The sequence below is a fragment of the Maylandia zebra genome, linkage group LG7 (genome assembly GCF_041146795.1).
Source record: "Maylandia zebra isolate NMK-2024a linkage group LG7, Mzebra_GT3a, whole genome shotgun sequence".
NCBI classification, from domain to species: Eukaryota; Metazoa; Chordata; class Actinopteri; order Cichliformes; family Cichlidae; genus Maylandia; species Maylandia zebra.
The window spans coordinates 43,017,920-43,042,304 of record NC_135173.1 but is presented as its reverse complement, the minus strand read 5'-3'; the positions used below and the strand labels follow the sequence as shown (position 1 = coordinate 43,042,304).

Genomic DNA, 24,385 nt, shown 5'->3' with positions numbered 1-24,385 from the left:
TGCCCACAATAACAGAATTATTTCAGAAAACAGAAATGACCAGGGTCGATATTATTTGCAAGCTTAAAATAATGTGTCTTCTTCTTATCGACTTATTGGAAGGGTTGTCTTCCAATTTACTCATTGTATGAAAACTTCAGCAAAAGTTTGAGCTGTCACTTGAAAAAGCATCACACTAAAACCAAAAAATCAGTTTAGACTCAAGAAAAAGAATCGTTGATGCTCACGAAGCAGGAGATGGATATACGAAGTTATCACAGCGTTTCCAAGTGTCAAGAATTGGACCGAGAAATTCAAAGACCGACAAAACAAAGAAACACGGCAAAGATACTGAAGGAAGTGAAAGATTTCCAAAACCCTGGAAAGAAAAACAGTGAGAGGTGCATCTAAAGACCAGTGAATGACTTAGCCAAGTCAAAGAAGCCAGTTACTAGAACCCTGCACAGGGATGAACTGCAAGGTTGCAAACCAAGAAAAACTCCACTTCATTGCAAAATACATCTTCAAACAACACTGAACTATGCATAGGACAAGGTGAACAACTCAAAGAAGACTGTTCCCATGGTGAAACACAGTGGTGGGAGTACTATGCCGTGGGGATGCTTCAATGTGTCTGGAGATGGGAATCTCATCATCGAGACAGGTTTTGTTAAGATTTTGAACAAAGCCTCAAGCATTCAACAGCAACACTGGGTCTGAGTCGTTCCTTGGTCTTCCAACAGGACAATAACCCAAAACATATATCACTCCTGGTGAAGAACCCCCTCCTGAAGACCAAAGTGAAAGTTATTGACTGGCCTGTCAAAGCCTTGACTTGAACCCCCCTGAAAATCTATCGTGAGATCTGGAGGAACTGGAGAGATTTGCCAAAGAAAAAAAGGCTCGTGTTGCACAGGAGACATTTGCGAGACTTGTTGAAAACTACAACTAAAACTGCAAAAAAGAAATACACCTGACTATTAGCATCAGAGGGGCTAATAATTTTGACCCTGTTAGTTTTTGTGACATAATTTTGTTTCTGTGTGCAAAGTAAAATAATGTAAGCATACAAAATAAAACCTGGATGTTTGGAAAAGATGTGTTAAAAATTTCTTGCCATGTTTAATAGCATGTTTTTTTTTTTTTTTTTTTTTTTAAAGTGGCATCTTTCATGGGAGACTAATAGTTTTGTCCTCACCCGTCTATAAGGTTGCAAATGTACATTTTGAAAAGTTTAACTGCACTCGTCTAATAATAACTAGCTTTGCTTTTACTATCAACGATTGTGTTAGCAAGTTAATAATAACATCATTCACATCTGGGTTACAAATGTGACATTTTGTGGCGATCCACTGTCTTTGAACACCAGTGAACATCACATAAGCTAAACAATGCACAGCCAATGGAGGTAGCAGCACACCACGAGATCACAGGACCAACAATTACATGGCCTCTCCTTCAGAAAAAAAAAAGATAAAGCAAGTGAACAGCAAACATGAAAGGTGCAAAATATGAATGCATCGCATACATACATGTAGTATACACGCGCACACACACACACAGGCACACAAAATATATCATTTACCAGTCGTCCGACAAAACACCCACCTTTGTGCAATAGGAAGATAAACACAAAATTTCGTCTTGAACTAGGCGTTTCATGACAGTTTGACAGCGATGACAACAAACATTACCGCTCTTTGTTTAATTCTCAAAAATGACAAAGCACAAGCGGCCCGTCATGAAAAAAAACCCTGGAGTTAAGTCAACCTTGCAATCAAACTAGGAATGTCGTGCTCATATTGTTTCATAAAGGCCACTGAGACAGCTAAACTTGCCTGGTGTTTCTGACGTTAATGCCCTGTTGCCAATCTGTTCTTCTCTTGCAAAGTCCTTTCATCTCAGAAAAAAAAAATCCTCTCTGCTGAATCACAGGTACAAGTGGAAATCTTATTCCCACATATGCTACCATCTCTCTATGATATTGCACTGAATAAAGGATTTTGTAATATTTTTTTAGCAGCCAGCATTACTTCACACAATGCCTCAATAACAGTGTAGTCTTTTTGAGATTTTCTTGGAGGAGCATGGTGTCTGCTCCCTTGTAGTGACATCAATACTCCATTTTTTTTTTAACATTTTATTTTATTATTTTTAATTTCTTTTGCTGAGAAAAGTCTTTTGGAAAGTTTTATAACCAGATGCTTTGATACCCTGCTTAAAAAATGTGCGAATTACTTTTGCCTAATGATAACAAAAATAGAAGAAATACATGTCATGAAAATCCTAGTTTGTTTTTGTTTTTTTAATCACCCCCTTGATTTAAAATACATCATAGTTACAAGATTTTGTGTCTGCAAGTGACCTCGCTCTTGATTTTGGCACTGCACTGTACATAATCGATTTGTGGCCACCTTTTTTTTTTTTTTTTTTTTTTTTTAATATATATATCACTGCACTGAAATAGGCTCAAGCAGTCAAGGAGACACAGCTCACATCCTCTCTGTCATGTGTTGTTAGATCAGAGTTGATTGTATGAATGCAATACACCGAGCCCAGCATGAGCACTTACTGTACATTAATTTTGTTTCTGTGTTCTTTTATTTCACAGGGGAGAGTTTCTTCAGGAGTTTCTTTCCCTTGGAAAGCAGTCCTTTCTTCTTCTTGTTTGCCAGATCTTGAGAGTCCCGGGGGTCCACTGGGACGTGGGGACCCCTTGTAGGGCTGAGGGGCCTCATGGTTCCAGGGAGGAGGGGGCGAACAATCGGGGACGGCGCCCGGACGGGTGTGGTGTCATTGTTGACGGCTTCGGTAGTTTCTGTGGTAGCCTGCGAAGAGAAGTGGTGGGGAGGTATGGAGGCATGGGGGCAGCATATTACAAATGAACCAACTCTTTCATACTGAAACTCTAAGCCTTTCCCTCTGCGTTTCCTCGGCTAAACGCTGTTTAAAAAAACACTTCATCTGCTTTAAGTTCGATCAGATTCCTTGAGTAACACAAAGAATGAAAATTAGCTCCCTTTCTAGCCTATTTCAGAAAAACAATTTTGTTTTTTAATAGATTTACAATAATGTCCCTCACTGTATTCATAATTTTCAGCTATTTTCCTTTTGACTTTTTTTTAATATGTTCAGAGCCAGATTTTCTTATACATTTTTAAAGTGGTCTCAATTGTTAGTTCTTCAGGCTTTCTAAAGCCCTTTTAAAGTTGTTTAGACATTGGCTGCTTTTTCCACTCATTTACAGTCCAGCCCTTGTACCTGACCATATTAGGTGTTATTTTCTTAAGCCACTTAACACTGACTCATTAATCTTTCAAGCATAAATAACTCGAGGGATGAACCAGTTGTGAACTTAGCACTTTGACACTTCGAAAAAATACATAATTTGTTATTTCTTTTGTTGAATCCAGGTGAAAAAAAGCAAAAATAATACAGTTGACAGACATAAAACAATCTTTTTTTTTTTAACGAGAAGATCATTCCCTTTTGCTTTATAACTGCTGAAATAGATTTCCACTCTCCGCAGCCCTGAATTGAGTGACCGGAAGAAAAGAGATGGAAGGTGATTGCCAAAGAGCTACTAGCCAAAAAAATGGCATATCTCATGGAGTGTCCTTAAAGAAATCTGAAGTAAGTGGACAACTGGGGGACAAAAGAAGTGTCAGGCATAAAAAAAAAAAACTTTCTACAGCAGAGGAACAGTTTCTTAAATGCGTGTCTTTAAGAAAAAATCTACCAGAGACCTGAGAGATCCATCTACTGTTCACTGAAGCCTCATCAGATACAGTGGGGCAAAAAAGTATTTAGTCAGCCACCGATTGTGCAAGTTCCCCCACTTAAAATGATGACAGAGGTCAGTAATTTGCACCAGAGGTACACTTCAACTGTGAGAGACAGAATGTGAAAAAAAAATCCATGAATCCACATGGTAGGATTTGTAAAGAATTTATTCATAAATTAGGGTGGAAAATAAGTATTTGGTCACCTCAAACAAGGAAAATCTCTGGCTCTCACAGACCTGTAACGTCTTCTGTAAGAAGCTTTTCTGTCCCCCACTCGTTACCTGTATGAATGGCACCTGTTTGAACTCATCATCTGTATAAAAGACACCTGTCCACAGCCTCAAACAGTCAGACTCCAAACTCCGCCATGGCCAAGACCAAAGAGCTTTCGAAGGACACCAGGAAAAGTATTGTAGACCTGCACCAGACTGGGAAGAGTGAATCTACAATAGGCAAGCAGCTTGGTGTGAAAAAATCAACTGTGGGAGCAATCATCAGAAAATGGAAGACATACAAGACCACTGATAATCTCCCACGATCTGGGGCTCCACGCAAGATCTCATCCCGTGGGGTCAAAATGATCATGAGAACGGTGAGCAAAGATCCCAGAACCACACGGGGGGACCTGGTGAATGACCTGCAGAGAGCTGGGACCAAAGTAACAAAGGTCACCATCAGTAACACACTACAACGGCAGGGAATCAAATCCCGCAGTGCCAGACGTGTTCCGCTGCTGAAGCCAGTGCATGTCCAGGCCCGTCTGAAGTTTGCCAGAGAGCACATGGATGATACAGCAGAGGATTGGGAGAATGTCATGTGGTCAGATGAAACCAAAGTAGAACTTTTTGGTATAAACTCAACTCGTCGTGTTTGGAGGAAGAAGAATACCGAGTTGCATCCCAAGAACACCATACCTACTGTGAAGCATGGGGGTGGAAACATCATGCTATGGGGCTGTTTTTCTGCCAAGGGGACAGGACGACTGATCCGTGTTAAGGACAGAATGAATGGGGCCATGTATCGTGAGATTTTGAGCCAAAACCTCCTTCCATCAGTGAGAACTTTGAAGATGAAACGAGGCTGGGTCTTCCAACATGACAATGATCCAAAACACACCGCCCGGGCAACAAAGGAGTGGCTCCGTAAGAAGCATTTGAAAGTCCTGGAGTGGCCTAGCCAGTCTCCAGACCTCAACCCCATAGAAAATCTGTGGCGGGAGTTGAAAGTCCGTGTTGCTCGGCGACAGCCCCAAAACATCACTGCTCTCGAGAAGATCTGCATGGAGGAATGGGCCAAAATACCAGCTACTGTGTGTGCAAACCTGGTAAAGACCTATAGTAAACGTTTGACCTCTGTTATTGCCAACAAAGGTTATGTTACAAAGTATTGAGTTGTATTTTTGTTATTGACCAAATACTTATTTTCCACCCTGATTTACGAATAAATTCTTTACAAATCCTACCATGTGGATTCATGGATTTTTTTTTTTCACATTCTGTCTCTCACAGTTGAAGTGTACCTCTGGTGCAAATTACTGACCTCTGTCATCATTTTAGGTGGGGGAACTTGCACAATCGGTGGCTGACTAAATACTTTTTTGCCCCACTGTATCGCCTCAATGGAAGGGCAGCTGTCAAAAAGCCATTCTTAAGAAAGGGAAACGGGGAGTAAAGACTGAGGTATCCCATATTACACAAAAAGAACTGTACTGGAAATCAGAGGAAAAGGGTGTTGTGGTGCGATCCAAATTTGAAATTTATGTTTTAAGATGTTGAGATCAATGTGTACAGGGGAGACCAGGAAAGAGTCTGTGTCGATGACCATCTGTAAAGCAGAGAGGCTGCAACTCAACATTACTGAAGCTGTGTGGGTTCACATTAACACAGAATGTAACAAAAGGAAGCAAACATCCAAAGAAGAGCTTTAAATGTGCTTCAAGAAGCCTTTGAGAACTATTCCTAAAGATTACTTTGAAAATGACAAGAAAGCTTGGGTAAGAGATTTCAGGCTGTGTTGAAGAATAACGGCAGTCAGACCAAATGTTTAACTTTAAACCTCACTAGAATTATGCAAACTGCTTTCTCCTTTACATAGTTTATTTCCTTTGTTTGCAGATATTTCAGTAAATCACTTCATATCCCATTTTCCTGGCAAAATATAAAGACTTTTGCACAGTACTGTAGTTTACATTATTGGTGGTTATATCTCAAAACCCCTGAAAACAAATTTATGAGGAATGAAAAAAAAAATCTTAATTTTGGGTGTTTTGGGTTCGATTATGTTTGATTGACAGCATGTAAATAACTCACTTGATGTGGCATGCTTCAGATTCAAGGATTCTTTCACAGATCAAAAGGTAACTAAAAAAATAAAGGTTTCTAGTTCTATATGAAATATTCAGTTTATTTTCAGCAATTGATAATATTAACTCTTAATATAAAAGTTTAATATTTTCTATACTATTTTACATTATTATTTCTCTGGAGTAAAAACTGATATTTCAGAGTAAAGCCGTCCAAACCTAGGTACTCTGCCTGTTAATCTGGATAAAACTGATAGTAAAGATGTTTTTACACACGAATACATGACTTCAGATAAAATTCTTCTTTTCCTTCAGAATTATTTTCACCTTAATCCTAACTGCCATTTAACATAGTCCCAACCTAAAAAAAAAAGTAATTTTTTGTGTTATTTAGGCTTGCTCTGTGTCCCTGTACATAATGCATGTCCTCATTAACTGAGTCCACAAACAGTTTAGGGTCTGCAAAACATTGTGTAATGCCTCGTCCACACTCTCTCACACACACAGAAATCAAACTGAGGAAGAAGCCATCAAATGCTGAGCACAACATCAGCACACCACAGAGCTGAAGAAGTCCATCATCAGTAGGCCATGAGGGAGTATACAGTACAGTCAGATACGGTACAACACCCAGGGACACAACTGTAGATACCAGGCTTCCCATCTAATGCAGCAGCTGCTATTTCGGATAAAGCTATCGTCCTATAATGAAATCTGAAATCTATTCCAAATTGTAACTATAACACCTACGGATGACAGAAGGGAAGCTACCCACTAATGTGAGTCAAATATTTTAGTGAGTCACTTAACAGAGAGCTAAAAATCAAACAAAGAGACAAATCTGCCTGATTCGAATCATGAAACAAGTCAATGACTTGAAAAGCGCCTCCGTAATATTGCATGGCATTTAAACAGCTTCTGCTGCAACAAGCTGTGTGCATTAGCACAGCGAGTCTGGTATCTCAAGTTGCCAACTTACTGTACAAGGCAGACAGAGCCATTTATGGTGTGAAATGAACAATCTTCCTCTGCTTGTTTGTTTTGTTTTGCCAAGCGGGTGAGGAAAAACAAAAAAGAAATCAGATGTGGCAGCACTGTCACTGTCGGTAAAACCCACACCACTATGACAACTGAAAACAACAACACCACCAACAACACACATGAACACAGAGCATGAATGTTTTTAATATCCAATTGCTTTCTTTTTATTGTTCCATTGTAACAACAGTACAGTATGGACGTCTCAGTGCTGCGGTTAGTTTTTTTTTTTTTTGTCTCTCGAGCTCAGAGCAAACATGGCATATCCACTGTCACCAGGGCTGAAAAATAGATCTGATGTGTGTGCAGTATACATAAAGAAACAAAGCCTCTTCAAGGAAATACAGCAGTCGAGCCAAGAAAGTTGCTAGAAAATGTATCAAGTTTGAAAAAGGCATGCTTTTGTCTTTTTGTTCTCAATATAATTTATTTCAGTGTCATTGGGTAGCAATTGTTATGTGTTAATAAAGCACTTAATATATTTATCTTTAATAATACAATACATAACCACAATTTGATTTTGTGTTTCAGTGCAAAGAGGCCCCAAATTATCTTGTGTAAAGAATGAGCCTTTTTCAAGTCCTCCCTTAACCAGTGTTACATGCATATACCACCTGCAGAGCTCCCACAGTCTATCCTCTCTGTCCATGTCAGGCTTTGCTTCTTCCTTTCTCTGAGACTCAGAAAGGTGTTAACACTGGATTTTGTCCCCTTTCCCCCCTCCAAAGGGTGAAGGGTGGAGAGGGAGTTGTTAGTCTGTATAGAGTCACCACTGTCACCACATGGACAAACACACACAATGAACAGCACACAGACGGCAAGTGGAGGAAGCGAGAGACGAAAATCAAGAGAGGACGTATGGACACAGGGCCTAGCGCTGAGAGCGGCGATGATGATGTACCCGTTTGCTCTCTGAGACGGCAGGGATGGAGTTGGCAGGAGGCCGGTTGGCGGGCTCTTCCTGGGGGTAGTGGGATGGAGTATCAGTCAGATAAACCTCCACGTCATCAGGCACTTCTTCCAGGAAGTTAGAGGGAACCAAACCGCGGTGGCCATTGATCTCACCCTGTGGAAAGAAATGAAGAGAGGTGAGAAGGCATAAACTTCACTGGCAGAATACCAACTCATAAGATTATGCTATGTCTGCACAGCTGCCACAGTTAACTGAACATAATGTAATCCATTCTGTGGACCAAACACATCTAATACATTTACATCACATATGTCAGGCCTCCAATTGATCTGAATCATGTCTCTCTCATCTTCCTACCCATCTGTTTCAAGTACACTCACCGGCCACTTTGTTAGCTACTCATGTTTAACTGCTTGTCAATGCAAATATCTAACTGGCAGCAACTGAGTTCATTTAGGAATGTAGATGTGACCAAGATGATACGCTAAAGTTCAGAGCATCAGAAAGGAGATTTTAGTGACTTTGAATGTGGGATGGTTGCTGAAGCCAGATGGGCTGGTCTGAGTATTTCATAAACTGCTGATTTACGACAACCATCTCTAGAGTTTACAGAGAATGTTCCCACAGAGAGAAAATGTCCAGCGAGAGCCAGTTCTCTGTGAAAAAAAGAAGAAAAAAGCCTTTTTGATGCCAGAGATCAGAGGAAAAATTGCCAGACTGCTTCAAACAGACATACAATAGTAACTCACATAGCCATTGATTAGAACCAAGGTATACAGTACAGTACAACATAAGGTGGTCAGCTTTAAATTTAAATGTATTTTCATGTTTTACAGATTTTCTTACTGCTTCCTCGCTTGATTTTAAACGAGTCTGATGTTCCTGCAGTAGAGCGCAACATGTTAAAATTAGCAGATGGGCTACAGCAGCAGAAGACCACACCAGATGACAGGCCCAGAACCACTAAGCTTCAAGCAGAAGAGGCATCTATTAAGAGTCATCTATTAATCGCAAGGTTATTGGTTCGATCCCTTCTTCTCCAGTTAGCAAGCCAAAATATCCGCGCATACGATGCTGAACCCCAAGTGGCTGCCCGATGTAAATGTTAGATAGAAAGCACTTAGATCTATGACTGTGTGAATGAGACCTGGTGAAGCACTTCGAGTAGTTTAATCAAAAATGGTGCCTAATACAAATTTTGAGGAGTTCTCTCGAGGAGAAACCCCAAAAACATGGACAAGCACTCACATAATAGAAACCATCTTCGTCAATGTCACCAAACACAGCAATGATGTCACCAGCGCAAAATGTGAGTTCAGCCTATTAGAGAGATAGAGAGAAAGGGATACACAAATAATACAAAGTAAAATCCTGTTTTTGTTCCAGTTTATTTAAACAGACTGAATTAAGGAGTACAAAAGTGCTATTTTTGGACAATCTTTGTGGTTTTGTGTAACAATCACATTTCTATGTATTTGTGAACCAAATTATGCACATATAAAAGTGTTTAGGTGTGTTGTAGTAGCTGGTTAGATATTTGTGCGTTACACTATAAACACTTAAGCATTGAGCAGTTTGTCCTTTACAGCAAACAATACCTCAACATCAACATTAGGAGAGCTCTCCCTGGGGTCGTAGTCGTACAGAGCCACCATCCTCCTGGAGGCCTGATCTCGACGCAGGCCTCTTCTGTTTTGCTCTGAAGGTAATTGTAAACGGCATTTTAACAGGAAGCGTCCCGTTACATGCTTTCTCTCACAATATCTAACCATTTTTTTTTAAAGCTGTACATGGTTGTTATTTGTGAGGGTGTGTATGCTCTTGTGGTACCTATTCTATCCACAGGTGTGCTGAGCGGCAGAAAGCCCTGTTTGATGAGCTGGTCCATGGTGTCCTCATCGTCTGCTCGTATCTCTGACACCATGTTACAGGGGATCAGACCCATCCTGCCCTTCACTTCACCTCTGTAAAACCCATCAGTATCTTTATCCCCATACACCTGGTAGATAAGAAAGAGCAATGTTTAAAGCTCATGCTACTACTACTTTCTTTATCCATTTGACATTTATGCTTGGTTTAATAGTTTACCTAACAGTATGAATTCACCTTAAAAAAAAAAGAAAAGAAAGAATGCATTACATGAAAGCACTTGAAACTCCCACCCTAATGATCTGCCCCTCTTTGAAGGGCAGCTCTTCATCAGCAGCATCCGGGTTCGGAGACATGGACAGAGGATCGTAGTCAAAGAGAGCCACAAAGATCCTAAAGGGCTCCTCTGGCTCCGACTCATCATAGTACGTGGGAGAGCGGCGATCCCGATCCCTGTAGCCATCTTCAGCACATAAAACAAAAAGTAAAATCCCATTATCCAACCTCACCAACCAATAGACTTACAGAAATGTGGATAAAGTACTGCATTTTTCAGACCATAAGGCGCACTGGATTTTAAGGCGCACTGTCGATGAAGGAGTCTGCTTTCATACATAAGGGGCACCGGATTATAAGGCGCATTAAGCGAAACAAAGCAGTCAGATAAGTCCAGTGTTGTCCAGTGTGCCTATTTCGGGTCACTTTTGCCGGTCCCAAGTCTGCGTAAAGGAGGAGGGTTGGAATTATTGAAAACAATAATAAGAGAGAAATTTAATTTGTAGTTCTAAATATTCTAAATATTTTTAGGGTTCTTGGGGGGGGGGGGTACTCACTTTATGTCTCTTCCACGATGTTATTTCTCTCTCCTACAGTGTCTGTTACAATTAAATAGGCAGGATAAATTGTGCAAATTAGGCGATGACGTCATTTAGCGACTTTTAGGATAGCCAATAGCAATTTTCCTTACTGAGGAGTTGGCTACACTGGATAAGTCAAACTCAACTCATTCTTCTTGCTTCCACCACTTCCGTACCAGTGATTGTGATCCTGTTACTCTTTATCCTTTATTATTCTAGTTAATGTTGAATTCTCTCACAGCTGCTCTATTCCCATGTTGTCGCAGTATATTCATGACTAACCTCCTATTGTGGATAGATTTTCTTAGTTGTTCTCCTGACTGAAGTTTGGTCCGTTTCCAGCGTCCTGTCATGTGATTGCATTTGTCCCTAACCATCTGGAATCTTGCCTTAACTTTTATAGAGCCAGTTCACTGTTGTTATGTTATGCTAGCATAGCTGTGTTGCTAGCAATCACGTAGCACATCACTATATACCAGCTAGTCCAACTTCACTGCTGTTTAGTTTCCTGTCTTCATTTATGTTGGAAGTGATAGCAAAGCTGTACATTTTAATTTTTTCAGAAATCTCTCAGTCAGAACATGGTATATCATCTTTAGGTGGAAACTAGCGAGCTAACTTCCTGCTAACGTCCCACTCAGTTAAATTTAATACATTCTGTTTGCATGGATGCCTGGAGTTAAACTTAATTGTTACACCTGGTAAAGCAGCAATGCTGATCATTTTATTAAAGTTTAACTCTCAGTGATGCCGCAGTGTTAGTTTGACTTTGAGACATGAAGAGAACTGAGTTTTGGACCCAGATTACTCCGCGAGGCTCCTAACTATAGTAGCCGTAATGCTCCAACAATCCATCAAGCAGTACGGCTTCATAGCTTACCAAAGTCGTACTAAAACATTTGACAGATTTTTCAGCGCTGTTTACCACATAAAATCGCATCGAGGTCAGTAAGCACAACCAGAATTCATACATAAGTCGCACTGTCGATTTTTGAGAAAATGAAAGAATTTTAAGTGCGCCTTATAGTGCGGAAAATACAGTAGATGACTGTACATTAACTTTACTTTGTGTTATAAAATGTCGTAAAGTGTGGCTTTTCTATTACTGTGAAGTAAACATGTGAAGTAAAGCTTTAACAGCCGGTGATTTTAAATCACTTCCACATTAAAAATTATTCACAAAACTTATTGCTGCATACAGTGAACGCCACTTCTGTGATAAGCAAGTCTGTGATGCCGTGCTTCCGGTCACAAGAAATCAATGAGAGGATCCTGATAAGTCTTATTGATTTGACCATTCAGTATTTGCATGACAGATTTCACTTTCCGTATCAGGCCATGATTGTGCTTCTAACCATGCAGGAAGAAATCTGTGACCCAGTGAACTATTTTCTGCAGCACGCACACATGCATCCACAAATACACACATGCTACGTGTGTTTTAATTACTTTATTTATTTTATAGTATTTTTTTTTTTTATGTTTGAATTTGTACATGGTGTCATGCATGAAAAAAAATAACTTTTTGATGTAAAACCTCATGAACTGTCAGGAAAATGCACAAACTATAAGCACACTGCATTAATAATGCAACAACTCAGTTATTGCAGTCATTATGAATCGTTAATCATGTTCATGTGTACTACAGTTTAGTCCCTTCTATGAGCTGCAGACGTAAGAAACTAAGCATAACAGCAGTGAATCTGTCAAAATGTTGTGTTAGTGGTTAATTAAGCAAAACTTCTTCATGACGTTACTGATACGCTGATAGTTCATAATGCTTCACATCAGTCAATTAGTACTTCTTCATACATAAAATCATGTAAGCATTCATAATAATTTGTGTGCCCTTTCCATTAATGGTCATCAAAGACTAACCATGGTGCAATACATAGACAAATCGTGATTTATGTGCATGACAACATCCGCGACAAACAAGACCCTGACATGCATGCTAAAGCCTTAGAGAAGAAAAAAGGAAAAAAAAAACCAAAACACCTGAGAAACAAACAATCTAAAACAACCACACTGTGCCAACCCTCAAGGCAAGAAGAGGTCTCAAGAAGAGGTCTCAAGCTGAGGCGGCAGTGTTGTTGTGAAGACCTGTGTATGTTTTTTGATTCGCTACGATAACACTGGGAAAATGCACCACCTAGCAAACACTATATGGCCAGTGCTTGAAAATACAAGCTTACAATATAAAAGAAAGCTAACATCTCAAACTCAGACATCTAAAGAAACAAGAAGCAATGCCAATGTGGTCATTCTTTAGTGCCTACCACTGTCATATCTTTTGAGTTTCATGCATGACTGGTGTAGTGGGTGTGGTTGTATCACAAAGGGAAGGGTTTTAGCAGGCGTCTGGAGTTCAGTGCAGTGTTGTGAGGCATTCCCTAAACAGTCAATCATTTATCATCTGCAACTGTGGAAATGTTGATCCTGGACCCAAAGCATGGTTTGCCAATGGGTCCACCATTTCAGTGCATTGCGGTCATGCTGTTCAACTGTAAGCATAATAACAATAACTATTATTTTTGAAGACAAAACATTTGCAAGTGTCCACAGCTATTTATTGCAATTTGCCAGGTGCTGGTGGCACTTTTGTTGCCATGCTGTGGTGGTAAAAACAGGACTGCAGGCACATACCATGGGGAGACCTGGTGCCGCCCATGTGCCTGCGGGATGACCAGGTCCTGTGTCGAGCTACTCTGCCATAGTAAACATCCTCGGTGATGGGAGAGAGGTTTCCCTCACTGTTATTCTCAGAGGTTACCTCTACAGAAAATACCAGTTAGAAGGTGATGAGGTTACAAATCAAAGCTCTACTTTCTCCTCCCAATATGTTAAGTGAAGATTTGCGTTGCCTCCTAAAACAGGTGATAACAAATTTTCAGTTATATATTTCTAGCCGTCGTCACTGTAGATTAACTTATCACTCTGTGCTGCAACAGTGCAAAGCGGTTTAATCATCATCATCATCATCATCTCCATCTCTGGAAGATCAAAGTCAAGGTACTGAAAGGGATGAGCATGGTTCGCAGACACAAAGGTGATCTGGAGACAAAGACTTCATGAGCTTCTTGGTATTTAAAAGAAAAAAGAAAAGAAAAAAGGAGCAAATGCGACTGCACTAAGGGACAGAGAACCTAAAATATAGCCATCTGCCCATACTGACCAATGGAGGGGACCATTAGGGGTCGTCTCTGAGGCTGGGGACCGCCGTGATGCGCTCGTCTCCCACTATCCCGATCATGGCGGCCTCCAACAGGGGTTGTTGTCTGAAATATACACAAACATAGAAAGCATCCGCAGACAAAGCATTCATGTGTCATGTGTTGTCACAGAACCGTGAACATACCCGTAAACAGCGTGTGAAAAAGTGCATGTTGAACATACTTGTACAAACTGTATGTAAACAAAATCATGCAGTACTCACAGGCAAGCACTGAAACATAGACGCACACACGTAGACTCACATTCAGACACACACACACACACACACACACACACAAGCCCATGGGAAATATTTCTATTCCAAAATTAAGAAATAACTAGTATCGCTCTACCCATCTACTAAAAAAGAAAGGCAAAGATATTTGTCAGTGCAGCCTAGGCTACACCCCTCAGCTATATGTCTCCCTTTGTCATGATAATCTTTTCAACCCAGTCTCACCCTTTAGCTCTCCAAGTTCTTTCCTCTGTGTTTTAATCAAATCCAGTCTATCCCCGTTTCACTGCAAAGCACCCAAACACAGAAAGAAACTATCCCTTTCTGTGTTTCTGAGAAATTAAAGGAGCTTTTTGGCAGCAGCAAATGGAGTCTTTGGTCCAGACTTTGAAGATTGCATTTTTCTACACTGACATGTTTGTTCACTGAAGTAAAATAACCTTCTGTAGTTTCTGCGATGACATGCTTTAAAAAAGTGGCAAAAAAAAAGTCACGTGTTTATGAAAGCAGCAACAGCGGTGCCTGAAAGCATCTAAAACCCAGTCTACATCTATCTGTGTCTCTCTTATATATATTCCGCACTATCTTTCTCAATAGTGCGGAAAGATTCAAACCCGACAGCTTTCATCATCTCTGTCTATGGTACTGAAATAGTCAAACCCACTGCATCTGCCCTTCTATCCATGGGCTTTTTCTTTCTGTATAAAATTTGAATTAAACTCAGCACACACACTAATGACACATATCAAAAGCAAGGCAGCAGTCTCAACTGAAGTATCTGTGCCTGTGCAGTTCACTTAATAATAATTTGCTTGGATAAGTGCAAAGAACTGCACCTTGGGTGTGTTGTGCGAGTTGCGTCGACGTCCCTCTTCCAGCTTCATCTCAGAGTACAGTTCCTCCTCATCCTCTTCCATGATGTCAGACAGGTCAGAGCCCCGGCTGCTTTCGCTGTGATAATCTTCATTGTGACTATAGTGAGGCTTTTGGTAGTTACACACACAAACGAACAGACGCGATTAAGTCCGCATACAAACATACATACATGCACACACCAAACACACATGGATAAGGCCAGCACGCCCACGTGAACACACATAAAGACACGGGTTAAGGAGTGTGTACACATGCAACCACCTCAGACGCACATGCACACACACACGTCCAGATGCACACATGTGAGGTTTTTCCACTGAAACACACGTTAGGTGCTTGAGCTCAGAAGTGTGATAAGCAAAGTGTGTCGCTTATCACACGGGTCTTACCGGCCTCCCCAGCTCAGAGCCTCTGAGGAACTCGTCAACCGAGGGTCCTCTCCGTCGACCGCGAGCAAACCCTTCCTCGTCTTCCTCTTCCTCATCAGAGTGATGCTGGTGAAATGAATGACCCTGTTCTCCATATCTGCCCTGCCTTCTGTCACCCTGAAAACATGTGTGCGTAAATAGGAATGGAACAGTGTTAACGGTGTCTTTAGGTTTTATTATAGTAACAATCACAGAAAGCTCAATATTCTTTTATGTTTAGCAACTTGTGACACTTCCCTTCTTCAGCTACTCTAAATTCAAATTAAAGCAACAGTTTAATCTCAGTGACTTGTGCTAAAATATATAACATCATTTTCATTAAGCATCTAGAGTGTTGTGTGAGCCAGCATTTCCATTTTCACCAGACCTTTCCGCTTTCTGCTGCCACCCTCTGAGCTGCTTCTCGAGCAATAGCTTTGGCCACAGTGTCTGGGATAAGCGTGCCTCTGGGCTGAGGAAGAATCCTCTGGGGTGAGGGAGACCGTGGATTGGCAGGTGATGGGGCTTCAAGGGTGTGGCCTTGCATGGGCACTGGAGGCTGGACAGAAGGAGAGCGTGTAGGATCCCAGCCAGGTTGGCCAGGTAGAATGGCTCCCCCGTGATGGGCCACATGGTCTTTGGCATCCAGGTCTCTGGCACTTACTGGTCTCAGAGGTATAAGGTGGGGTTGGGGGTGGGGCAGCAGAGGCAGTTGGTGCTGTGGCCTGGGACCTTGGTGGGGTGGACGAGGCTGAAGATGTAAGGGCTGCGGATGGGGATGGGGAGGACGAAGCTGGGGTTGCGGGGGTCCACCTTGATGGGGGAGTCTGGGATGGGGTTGAGCATGGGGAGGACGGGGCGGCAGTTGTTGTCCATGTGGTGGAGCGGGAAGTTGGGGTGTGGGATGAGGAAGGTGAGGGGATTGGAGGAGAGGTTGAGTATGGGGGTGTGGAGGGGGGCCCGTGTGAGGATGCACTGGTGGTGGCAGGGGAAGCGGAGGTAGAGGCACAAGCAGGTTGTTTGGAATGACAGCAACTTGAGAGTCCTGGGATTCTCCCTGGACCGACAGTGTCCTAACGATGACCTCCCTGGCCTCGAGGCATTGAATCCTTGTCAGTTCAACCGTAACATAGTCTGCCATAGGGAACAGCACCTCAGCTATCTAGAGCCAGAAAAAAATAAATAAATGTTAACATAAACAGTGGCTGCAGTTTCATTTGAACAACAACTAAAACATTATCAGTATCAGAGTCAATACATCCAAAACAAAAATGGACAAATCCAGCTGCTGAAATTTGATTAGCCCCCTGCACTTTTTAGTGCCAAATAAGTGATTTCACTGAACTAACAAAAATACCTCTTTAATTTGATTTATTATGGTGGGAAAAAAATGCTCTTAAGATTTCCACCTGCAGGGGCAGCTCAAAAACAGGTTTCTGCCCAGTGTGGCTGAATGTTGATTTTCCCTTTCAGGTTTACTGTGATGATTTACTTTAGCAGTCACCAGAGGGAGCGAGAGACCTTTCCAAGACCCAGACCTGCACCGCACGTTAATTACAAGTAGGTGGCATTGCTGAGTGAACTGATGGTAATGATGACATAATGCCACGCTGAAAGGCAGACGCTGTTAATGTCCCATCTGTGGTGTATATTCTCATGTTTTGACTGGATTACGCATGATTAAACATTTCACAGTGTTGTAAATACTGTACAGCATGTAGACCTTAGGAATATACATCCCATATGCTTAGGATTTAGCCACAAACTACTGTAGTTTCTCATAACAGAACACAATACATCATGAGCAATGCCTTTAAATCAAGATGAGCTCTGTGTGATCACTCATATCCTTTTAAAAAGAATGATATATAAAAAGTAAACTAGTCCAGGCAGGCGAGACCTAGACATGCTAACTCACCCTCTGCCCTTTAGTGCAGACTGCGTAACCAATGACATTTGCCCCATTGGATGTGCCTGTGGGAGAGATGTTGGGGGGCTTCCAGCAGACCTGCAGGACCCCTGGAGCCTGCCCACAGAGCACCTGAACATCCTGGGGTGGCAGCGGAGGCCCTGGGAGGTAACCAATCCAGTGTGTAAGAAAAATAATCTCTTACGGTTTACTGATTTAGTACATGTAGGATACAAACGAGAGGGGGAATGATGTGAAGCATTCATTAGATGCACACACACACACACACACACACACACACACACACACACACACACACACACACACCACCATGCACAGAAATGCCCAGACACAAAGGAGGAAATGAGGACGTGAGGTTGGGGTGGGGGGGGTGGGGTTATAATTTGACTTGCATATCTAAATTTATGAAATTACATAACAGCTTATTTGTATTTTGCAGAGATACACAGTTCATGCGGGCTACTTGATAGCATGACATTGCTGGTGGGAAACATTCACAAAACACTTCGTGTTGTGTTTAGACAATGTCATTTAAGTGTATGGTGAGTTTTTGCACAACACTAATATTTCCTAACCCAAGATGATTGTCAGATAAATCAAAATGAAATTTTTATTTTTATTTTTATATACAGACCTATATTTTTAGGTCTGTATTCCTTATATATGCTATTCTACTATAACCATTCAGTAATCTTTGGAAGAGATGAAAACTTTAAGGGTTGCCCCGAGATATACACTGCTGTCTCCACATGCAGAGAGCCTGATTAGAGCTCAGCATTTCTTTTTTCTGATCTCTTTGAAACATGCACAACTGCATTCGAGCAGAAGCAAATGCACACTGATAGAAAATGGTCATTTCAGTGAGCAGTGGAGGGGCACCGCTTTATATAGAACTGGCTATGTCAGGCTAGGCTATAGGCTGAGGAAATGACTCATCGTAATTATTGATCATATCTCATGCTGCTCTGGTATTCTCTAATTAGTGAAGTGCACTGTGCAGCAAACTTGGGCAAAATTGCATACAAATTTGGTTTCGAACAACAAATTGTGCATTTTCAAAGGACATGTAATGACAGACTTGTTTTTAAAAGGTTTTCAATCTCAGAACCAGAATAAGATGCCATTTTGCCCACATTTCATAATAAACTGCATATGCTGAACAACATGGCACAGTCACCCTCCCTGCAAAATGTGTCAGAGCACTAATGACATCCATTAGGTTTAGTGCTTGAATATATGGGAAACCAACCCCTCAAGCTTTGTTCTGACCTGTTCTGCAAAATGGTGTTGGACCTAGACAAAATACAATACACAACAACGACATGGTAAAGAAATGTGACGCTATACTATTCTAGAGCAGAGTACAATAACATTAGAATTCATATTACAGTACATGATCTTGCATATGAGAGTTAAACTAAGATTCTTAGAAGCATGTGAAAGTAATCGCCAGCTATTAAGCTGTGCATTATTGATACAGTATCTCTGTGGATAATAATAAACCTTTCTGACCTGCTGCCTGAGTGCAAAACTCCACGCCGGCTTCCTTCCTCTCTCTCTGCTCCAGCGGCAGTTGCCACGGCACCTGGTGGGGCTGCGCCACCACCGTCACTTTGTAAACTGTCAGGGGCTTCAGGTTGTGGAACCGTAGTCTATACCTTCCCGGTTTTACCGCTGCGTGCTCTACCCCGTCTAAGAACACAGTGTGAGCATAGTTGCTGTTGCTAGGCAACCAAGAGAGCTCGGCAGTGTCACGCTGAATGTCATCGACGCGCAGACCGCACGGCGCCACCACCACATTGGCTCCCACTAGCAAGGTGCAGCGCAGCTCATCTGACAAGCCCCGGTCCGTGACACTCTGCACTGACACACGGTGGACGCAGCCGTCCAGGTCCAGCTTCTCCAGCAAACACTTGGTCCGACCACCGTATGGTATATTGGCACGAAGCTCCCCATCTACTAACACATTGTAGCTAGAGATGTTCCCCCAGCCCAAAGGCACTAGTGGAGGCTCCCAGGCCACGATGACACTCCGTGCCAGCTGCTTGATCAAGGTGATCTTTCTGGGGTAAGGCACAACGTCTTCCGCCAGGTCCTCAGGATCCAAGGCCCCACCTGTCCCATTGCTACAGTGAACCAAAGCGTTTGCTGAGCTCAGAAGGCCATCCTGGGAGGCACCTCCATCCACAGCCATCAAGGCTAGGGATGTGTGCTCAAGTGAGCTGAGATCTTCCCCTGCGTCTCCAGCCTGAATGCCTGGTTTTTCCTTGTCCTGGACAAACTCCACAAAGTTGGAAGGAACAAGTCCTCTTTGGCCATCCAGCAGCTCCCCTGTCAAGCATAAACAAGTACAGACACAAAGGTAGAAAATAACAGAAATATGTTATTCATTTTTTAAATTGATATTTCTAGTTAAAAAGAATAAAAGTAGATAACAGAAAATCCTGCTACTATTTAATAAATGTCTCTTTAGGAAAAACTTTCTGTTTTGATGCCACCTGTAAGTGTTAAAATTAGGCTTCTCTCACAACACAAAGACAAAAGCAAAGCAATAACTTAAACACATAAATCGGTGAGAGCTTCTTCTTTTTTTTAACCTGCAAGGTGAGAATGAGTCACTGAGTGAGAGGTGGAAGATATGTAAACATACAGCATGTTCTATTCCCTAAGATGTAAGATTCCCCACGGGTTCTCTGATGCCATCTTTCATACTCCAACACACAACTTAGAAAACACTCCTTTCAACATTTCTAAGGACCTCAGCGTTTGAACATTTCCAGGAGCACCCCAGAGTACGTAGATGCTGCGGTCAATGAAGAAAAAAAAGAAAGAAAAGAAAGTGCTTAGATTTGCAGTGTAGTTTTTCCCCAAGGCAATAAGTTTGTCTTCAACAAAGCTCCCTATCATCTCGTCCTTCAATCCCTTTTTCCACAGAGGCCTGGGGGGCCTTAAGACCATCTTGGTGTGTCTCTACAAGTGTATCTGAGCGAGTGTGTTTGTTGTTTATGTGTGCTGATGATTAAGCTGAGCCCTGCTGGATTAGTCATCAAACTAAGAGACCAAGGTCCCCATCCTGACAACAGCTTGGTATGCAGCCCAAGTCGCCCCTCCTGTGTGGTAAATACAGGGACCGTCTGCAATACCATGCAATCTGACTGCACACAGCTAATGAATCACAGGGCTTTCTATGACGGTCTGTGCTGGCTGCAGGATTGCTAGCAAGGGGGATTAGGATTGCCTCTGATGGAGAAGCCTTCATAATTATAAAGAGATTATACAGAGAGTGAGTCCAGCCACCAGTTATGAAAAAGTGTCGGGAAACTTTTCTTCATGACACCACGCACTGACTAAGTGGAAGTCACGCGATGAAAGTAGCCAACTAGTATGTATGACGGACTTATTCTATATCAGGGTGACAAAGCCTGTCAAGTAGTCCTTGCAGCACGTTTACAAAAATGACTGCATCAGCATTACGTTTAGATTGTGCTGTATCATTACATAACACGACATAATGTAAAGAGACTGCAGGGGCACAAAATGCATCACAGATACAATGTGTCATTCTACACATACAACATTTTTGCATATACCACTTACTGCACAGTGTGCTGTAGGTGCAATGCAGTAGGGCGATCGTGGCTCAAGAGTTGGCAGTTCGTCTTGTAATCGGAAGGCTGCCGGTTCGAGCCCTGGCTCAGACAGTCTTGGTCGTTGTGTCCTTGGGCAAGACACTTCACCTACCACCTACCAGTGATGGCCAGAGGGGCCGATGGCGCGATGGCGCCTCGCCTCTGTCAGTCTGCCCCGGGGCAGCTGTGGCTACAACTGTAGCTTGCCTTCACCAGTGTATGAATGTGAGAATGAATGAATAGTGGTATTGTAAAGCGCTTTGAGGGGTCCCGAAAAGCGCTATATAAATGCAATCTATTATTATTATTATTATTATTATTATTACTACATGCTACAGTCAAAAACGCCACAGACATAAATACGATGGTGAAAGACAAAACAACTTCAGTGGAGAATAAATGCCAGCTGACACACACTACTCGGCATTTTTGTGTCTTTTTTGTGTTTTTGAGACAATACATAATGATGCATACACTTGTTTTCACTGTCAGGCAGCATCAGCAGACAAGCACTCAGGCAAAACTGCAGGCCTGAACAGAAGAAAACCTATCCTCCCAAATAGAAAATTTGTTGCAGTATTTTCAGATTTTTGCCAGAATTTGATTTATCGAGCCAGAAGCACATATCGCCTCACAGACCGCTTCAAATGCTCTATGTGTGTTGTGTACGACTCACCTTCATAGAAGCCATCGTCATCCATGTTTCCATACACATACAGATACTTTCCAGCCACAAGGGGGAGTTCTGCTTCAGGATGCTCATTTGGTCCATCGTAAGGGTTATAACTTGAAGGAAAGAAAGGTTTTTCATTCATTTGTGAAGGAAAATTAAAGATAATGCGCGTTAAAACCCAAAATGAAATTATTTCTGTATTTAAACTTGTCTTATGCACCTATAACGGGCAGTGCAAAGGCGGACCTGGCCTGTGTAGCGAGATTTGGACCTGGGTGATGGGCTGGCCTCATCCTCCATCTATAGATAAATGAGAGGAACAAATTAAAGTGTTATTAGCAGGGATAAGCGACTTTCCTACAGCATATTTAAGAATTAGCAGTTTGCAGCAACTCTTGAACCATTCCTTTTCAAGATATGAATATGTAAGTTAATTATTTAAAAACAATTAACATAATAGGTTATGCATGCATTATTCATGGATGTGGCATCACACAGACCCACCTCTGATGAGGGAAACTGTCGGGGGTGGATGGGGTGGTCCGTTGTCACGGTGCTGGATTTGACAGACAGCAGTTCTGGTGGTTCTCCGTCTCCAGTCTGCGGTGAGCAGGGCAAGAACTGGGATATCAGCAGCGGCGTGTCTGCCGCACTCTCATCACCTGGGAGACATTGATTTCCATAGCAAATAAAGAGTAACTGCCTTTTCCTTCCACAACCATTTCGCGCTCTTTGGAGCAAAACCATTGATCTCCTGCGGGTACAGCTAACACCCTTCATTTGGAAGGCTACTCCACCCCTATCAGCCCATCCTATTGGCAAAACAGACTTAAAAAAAATGCAGAAAACACAAAACGGAATTCCCTGAAGAAATTAACGATACGTAAACAACACAGATCAAGTGCATCACTGCGTTCTTGTGGTTTGTATGTAATATTATGCATTAGCACAAAAACATCAGTGAATTCTGCCCGAAGTGAAGAGACAGATAAAACAGGATTTTCAGCACTTCAAAGACCTTTGGTTTGTGCCAGACTGTATAAATCTACATCACTGATACGGCTCTATTTGCTGTATCTGCAGGTTGCACTGTGTTGTTAGAATACTAATGTGTTAAATTACATTCGTGTCGTACATCAGGCTTGTGATCAAGGGCAGATATTGATCATGAATAAGCACCGTCTCCATTAATGGTATCCACCTCTGGTTTGCAGTGAGTGGGTCCAGCTGTAATGTGAGCTGTCTGGGGATTAGATCACTAATTATCATTTTATCTGATCATAACCCTTTTAAGCACTAATAATTTCGCAGATGCTTTTATCTGGAGAGCACATGTGTTTTTAGAATAGTTAGACCCCACTAATATTTAACCCTGCTAGTCTACAGTTTTATATCACCACTTTATATTACACAGTTACATTAATACTCACAGAACCACACTCACACTCAAGTAAACACATAAAACCGCTCAGCTAAAACTGAGAAAAATAAATAAATAAATAAAAATCAGGGACTGACTTTCTAAGACTTTTGATTTGTTTTGATATGTCCCCGTTCCCCAGCCTCATAATTGCCTTTATGGCTCAATGTGTTTCATACAAAGCTGCCTGTGAGGTGAGACTCACCTGTCTCTGGTTGGGCTTCGAATCTGACCTGCGAGAGTTTCTTCTGTGGTGAGGGCGGGATCTGGGATGCAGAGGTGGTATTACTTTTAGGGATATTCACAGGTTCCGACTGGAGGCGGAAATTCAGCAGCTCTTTGGACAGCTGGTGAAAGTGTTCACTGTGTGACCGGCATTCCTGCTCCAGGTCACGAACCTTGACCTTTGGCAGTTAAGAAAAAAGAGCAGTAAGGATTGTGAAGACTGAGAGGAAAAAAAAAAGAAAAAAAAAAAAGAATGAGAGGTGAAAGGTGATTATTCTTCTGGGCTTTGGCAGTATATAATTTTGAATGTCTAGCAATCTAATCTAAACACGTGGAAGTGTAGAGTCATTTACTGATATGGTTAAATCGTGATAACCAAGCCTGAGCACTCCATGAAGTTATATCATAGACATGCTATCAGAGGAAGGCCTAGAGGGGAAAGCGTGAATATACATATAATCACTTTTGGTGATACAGAATATAATTTTGGTTTCACAGGTTTGCAATTAAAGGAAAATTCGAAGAGGAAAGAAAGGGTGATGTAACTAACTAATCAGGGATGAAAATAAATACCTGAAACATTCTGTCCTTATTGTTCTGTTCAGACAAAATGTGGAAATCAGAAGTAGTAAGTAAAGAAAGGAAAAAAATGCAAAAAGAACCAATCGTTAATAAAAGCAAACGGAAGGGGAACCAATGAGAACACAAATGTATTTATGAGTCGACAAAAAAATAAGACAAATGTGTTTGTCAAACTGAAATGGACTCCTAAGCACAAAAACACAGAGTGGAAAACATATGGGGATTTCACACCTACAGACAGCACAACTATGCTTTCCCTCCTGTGGCCATATTTGCCCATAACTATAGAGAAACGCGCCTGTGAAAGAGACCAACTGATTCAGGGATTTCTAGGAAGAGATCTCCTTGACAGAGTTTCAATTTCTCTGACCAAACTGTTTTTTCTGAGCCAAACTCAGTCTGCTTGCTCAGTAAAATCGTATTAGAGCGCTCCAGATGGATAATAACGTGAC

General features: G+C 41.7%; 1 protein-coding gene across 9 annotated transcripts in view; it reads right to left on the bottom strand.

Annotated features, from left to right (window-relative positions):
* Positions 1-2,103: 2,103 nt before the first annotated feature.
* The window catches only part of rimbp2a (RIMS binding protein 2a), a 69,833-nt gene continuing 47,551 nt past the window's right edge, over positions 2,104-24,385 (bottom strand). For 2 of the 9 annotated variants that reach the window (XM_004538252.3, XM_023153234.3), the window contains 19 exons: positions 23,925-23,948; positions 23,332-23,530; positions 22,211-22,368; positions 21,927-22,006; positions 21,710-21,819; positions 18,917-19,735; positions 18,674-18,697; positions 17,393-17,544; positions 15,863-16,636; positions 15,457-15,612; positions 15,028-15,174; positions 13,919-14,021; positions 13,390-13,518; positions 10,180-10,349; positions 9,848-10,016; positions 9,616-9,716; positions 9,266-9,337; positions 8,006-8,170; positions 2,104-2,807 (listed from right to left, as the gene is read on the bottom strand). In XM_004538252.3, the coding sequence (XP_004538309.1) occupies positions 2,580-2,807; positions 8,006-8,170; positions 9,266-9,337; positions 9,616-9,716; positions 9,848-10,016; positions 10,180-10,349; positions 13,390-13,518; positions 13,919-14,021; positions 15,028-15,174; positions 15,457-15,612; positions 15,863-16,636; positions 17,393-17,544; positions 18,674-18,697; positions 18,917-19,735; positions 21,710-21,819; positions 21,927-22,006; positions 22,211-22,368; positions 23,332-23,530; positions 23,925-23,948 (3,780 nt within the window). In that variant the 3' untranslated portion in view covers positions 2,104-2,579. Of the gene's footprint in view, positions 2,808-5,365; positions 7,095-8,005; positions 8,171-9,265; positions 9,338-9,615; positions 9,717-9,847; positions 10,017-10,179; positions 10,350-13,389; positions 13,519-13,918; positions 14,022-15,027; positions 15,175-15,456; positions 15,613-15,862; positions 16,637-17,392; positions 17,545-18,673; positions 18,698-18,916; positions 19,736-21,709; positions 21,820-21,926; positions 22,007-22,210; positions 22,369-23,331; positions 23,531-23,924; positions 23,949-24,385 lie in introns of those variants that run through there. The other 7 variants (XM_076886411.1, XM_012917073.3, XM_012917072.3 and 4 more) reach the window with 7 other exon arrangements.